At 64.0% G+C, this 3,659-nt stretch overlaps 1 protein-coding gene across 1 annotated transcript; it reads left to right on the forward strand.

The window, feature by feature from the left end:
- The first annotated feature begins 1,293 nt into the window (after window positions 1–1,293).
- Ccdc177 (coiled-coil domain containing 177) lies at window positions 1,294–3,411 on the forward strand. Its single transcript, XM_027929455.3, has one exon. The coding sequence runs from the start codon at window positions 1,294–1,296 to the stop codon at window positions 3,409–3,411; it is 2,118 nt and encodes a 705-aa protein (XP_027785256.2).
- The last annotated feature ends 248 nt before the right edge of the window (window positions 3,412–3,659 follow it).

A 3,659-nucleotide genomic window follows, 5' to 3' on the forward strand; every position in this document is an offset into this window, starting at 1 on the left:
CCTCTAAGCAAATAAACTATCCCTTATGTGTCCACCAGGAGGCGCCGGGGGCAGCGAAAAACCTGCGGTACCTTCACGGTTGTAGAGGTGGAGATGGATGCTGCAGCGATGGAACCCGGCTTCCTTTTTTAAGAATCAGTGAGAGTGAAGGGAACAGAGCTGCTTTATTTTAGGGAGAGTTTGTCGCACTCCCCCTCCTGCGTGTAGGTAGTGTCTGGGGTGTTTGCACCCTGCTTGCGGACCCCATGGAGAGGCGCAGGCGGCGGCAGCTGGGGCTCCTTTCGTGGCTGCAGCCCGCAGTAACCCGACCCCGCCAGTGCAGAGACTGAAGAGGCTCGGGAGAGAGCGGAGCTTCGAACAAAAGCCCTCAGCGCGGGGCCGGAGCCCGGGACGTGGGGTGAGTGAACCGATCTGGGAACCCAAAGCGGCAGGCACTGGCGCGGCTGGGCTCGCTGCGCTCAAGGAGCCCAGCCCGCGGAGATGCGGTGGGAGAACTGGTGGGCATCAGGGGGCGGGTGTTCTAGCCCAGACGAGTGGAGGAAACCTTTAGCACATTAGACTTGGAGGAGATTGGGTGCATGTGGGAGGCTGCAGGAGCGTTCGGCATCTCCTGTAAACACCCGTTGGGGGCTGGGGGTGGAGGGGGCGGGCAGAGCTCCTAGCAAGCCCTGCCCAAAAGACACGAGCAAGAAACCATCACCCTCCTGCAAGGGTCTTTGGGGATTTCTTTCAGTCCTTCCATCACCCGGGGGGCCCGCGCACGGATCTCCTTTGGCAGTGGAAATCAAATGTAAACTTCTTCCCGAGGCAAATGGGGTCCTTGCAGCAATGCACTTTGGGATGAACAGGCCTCTTCCTTTTTTTGTTCCTGCAAAGCTGCATCCCCGCAGCCCGCCTAAGCTACAAACAAATACACTAATCCGCCCGGGAATCCTCTCCGCCTCCCCCGATGGCTGCTGCCCGCACTAGTATCTTTTCATTTTAACTTGCAGTAGAATGGGGGTGCATCTAGAGGGCTAGATGCCCAGGGGGGCTAACCACAGGACTCGCATTCCGGGGCCGAGGGAGATTGAGGCTGCTCTGAGGACCAGTTCCCTCCCCCGCCCCCCAGCCTGGATTTTCAGGGCATCGGTTTTACGATTTACGTTCCACCAGGCCTCTGAGCCTAATCTGAAATCGGATTAAGTTAGGAGGGGTGAATATGGATGAGGAGGGGGAAACAGTTCTCAGCTGTATTCCTCTATGTCCCTCCTTGTCATTCGCAGAGACTTCAACAAAGGACGAGGCTCAGCCATGGTGGACCCAGTGCCTGAAGAGGAGAAGGAGGGAGCCGAGCCCGGAGGCTCGGAAGGGGACGGGGCCACCGCGTCTGTGCCCCCTGACGCCCAGGGCGCCCAGCAGCCCGCAGCTTCCTCTGCCTCGGCCTCCGCGGCGGTGCCGCACAAGGCAGAAGTCCCTGGCTCAGCAGAAGGAGGACGACGGGAGCAGTCCCCGATGCTGCACCTCGACCTCTTCAACTTCGACTGTCCCGAGGCTGAGGGCAGCCGCTACGTGCTGACCAGCCCCCGCTCGCTAGAGGCCTGCGCCCGCTGTGCTGTCAAGCCCGTGGAGCTGCTGCCACGGGCCTTGGCTGACCTAGTGCGCGAGGCCCCTGGCCGCTCCATGCGGGTGGCCACTGGCCTGTACGAGGCGTACGAGGCGGAGCGGCGCTCCAAATTACAGCAGTGCCGGGCCGAGCGCGAGCGAATCGTACGCGAAGAGAAGCGGCGCCTCTTCACGCCGTTGGGCCCCGCGGCTGCAGCCGCCGCCGCGGCCTCAGCATCAGCCCCAGCTCAGAGCGCGGGTAGCAGCAGCAGTTGCAGCAGCACCAGCCTCCCCGCGTCACCCGCACCGCGTGCCGCCCGCAAGGCCTCTCCCAGTCCTTCCTCTGCTCGGACCCAACCTCCTCCCGCAGGTTCTCGGACAGGAAGAAAGAGCCACTCGCTGGATTCGCTGTCCCGCCGGCGTGACGGTGCTCTCAGCTCCGAGTCCGGTGCATCGTCGTCCTCCTACAGCGGGGAGAGCCTTCGAGAACTTCGCTGGCCGCCCCGGGCCTCAGCCAGGAACAGCTGCCCGGCAGGGTCAGCGTCCTCTGTCTCCAACCCTTTGGGCCGTCCTTCGGCGCTTACCCTGGTTCCACTTACAGGCCGAAGCTTCAGCCTTGGCGACCTGAGCCACTCTCCGCAGACTGCTCAGCACGTGGAGCGCATCGTACGCCAAGTGCGCGCCGAGCGAGGCCTGCGCGGGGTGCCAGAACGGGACCGGAAGATCGCTGCGCTCATGCTGGCGCGGCACCAAGAGGAGCGCCTGTTGCTGGAGCAGCGCGCCGCAGCCCACGGCCAGTGGGAGCAGCAGCGCGTGCGTGCCGAGCAGCGGCGGGAGCGCGAGGAGCGCGAGAAGCAGCGCGCCCTAGAGCAAGGCCGCCGGGCCTGGGCTGCGCAGGTGGAGGAGCGACGCGGCCGCCGGGGCCGCGAGGAGCGTGAGGCAGCTCGACGGCGACAGCAGCAGTGCGAACGCAGCGAGGAACGACGGCGGGAGCTGGCCGAGCGCCAGGGCCTACTGCGGCGGGAGCGGGTGGAGCGCGCCGCTCGGGAGGACCGGCTGCGTAAGCTGCAGCAGGAACAGAACCTGAAGCAGCGGGAAGAGGGCCTGCAGGAAGGGCGCGAGCGGGCTGAACAGGTCCGCAGGGAGCGCGCCCAGCGAGCAGCCCGCGCCAAGCAGCGGCAGGAGGGCCAGCTGCAGCGCGAGAAGCGGGAGTTGAGTCGTGCAGAGCGAGCGCGACACGAGGCGTTGTTGCGGGGTCGAGCCCGGCAGCAGCATGAAGAGCGAGAGGGCCTGCGGAGCTCCCTGGAGGCCAGCTTGGGCCGCGCGCAGGAAAACTATGAGCAATTGGTGGAACAGCGCACCCGGGAGCTGAGGGAGAGGGCCCGGAAGGAGGAGTTGCAAAGCCGGCGAGCCAAGGAGGCCGCAGAACGCAAAGAGCGGGAACATCAGGCTCACCTGGAGGCCCTGGCTAGGGCCGGGGAACGACGGCTGCAGCACGCCGCGCAGGTGGCCGAAGAGGCAGTGCAGCAAAAGGCCCGGCGCGTGGGCCAGACCCGGTTGGAGAAAGAACGGGCCCAGCGCGCTAACAAGGAGAAGGTAGAGAGAGACGAAGACTGCCGCCGGAGGGAGCTGCTCCAAGCAATTGGGCGGAAGCTGGAGCGCAGCGAGCAGCTGACGCGGGAACGACGAAGTGCGCTGGAAAGTGCTCGCTCCACAGCCCGCGCCTCCTTCCACGTGCGTGAGAAGGTGCGAGAGGAAACCAACACACGCTCCTTCGACCGAATGGTGCGGGAGGCCCAACTACACGCCAGCCTCGACCGCAAATGATTGCTGCGCTGCGCTGGCCAGACTGGCACAGAGTCCCAGGGCGGAACTCCAGGGCCAGCACCATGAACTCCCTATGCTTCTGGCCAACGAAGCAATGAAAGGACAGACATGGAACTTTTCATTCTGCACTGTTTTTTTAAAAAAATTACTTCGTTTGGAGATGCCGTGGCACAGTCTTTGCCTACATCCACCCTTGCCAAACCTCTCTATGTCTTTTGGGTTGGAATAGAGTGTAGCTGCGTAGGAAG

Source organism: Marmota flaviventris, chromosome 2 (assembly GCF_047511675.1).
Source record: "Marmota flaviventris isolate mMarFla1 chromosome 2, mMarFla1.hap1, whole genome shotgun sequence".
Lineage (NCBI taxonomy): Eukaryota > Metazoa > Chordata > Mammalia > Rodentia > Sciuridae > Marmota > Marmota flaviventris.

Excerpts from the sequence above, each read along its gene's own strand:
- Ccdc177 (XM_027929455.3), top strand. The coding sequence starts at position 1,294 with ATGGTGGACCCAGTGCCTGAAGAGGAGAAGGAGGGAGCCGAGCCCGGA.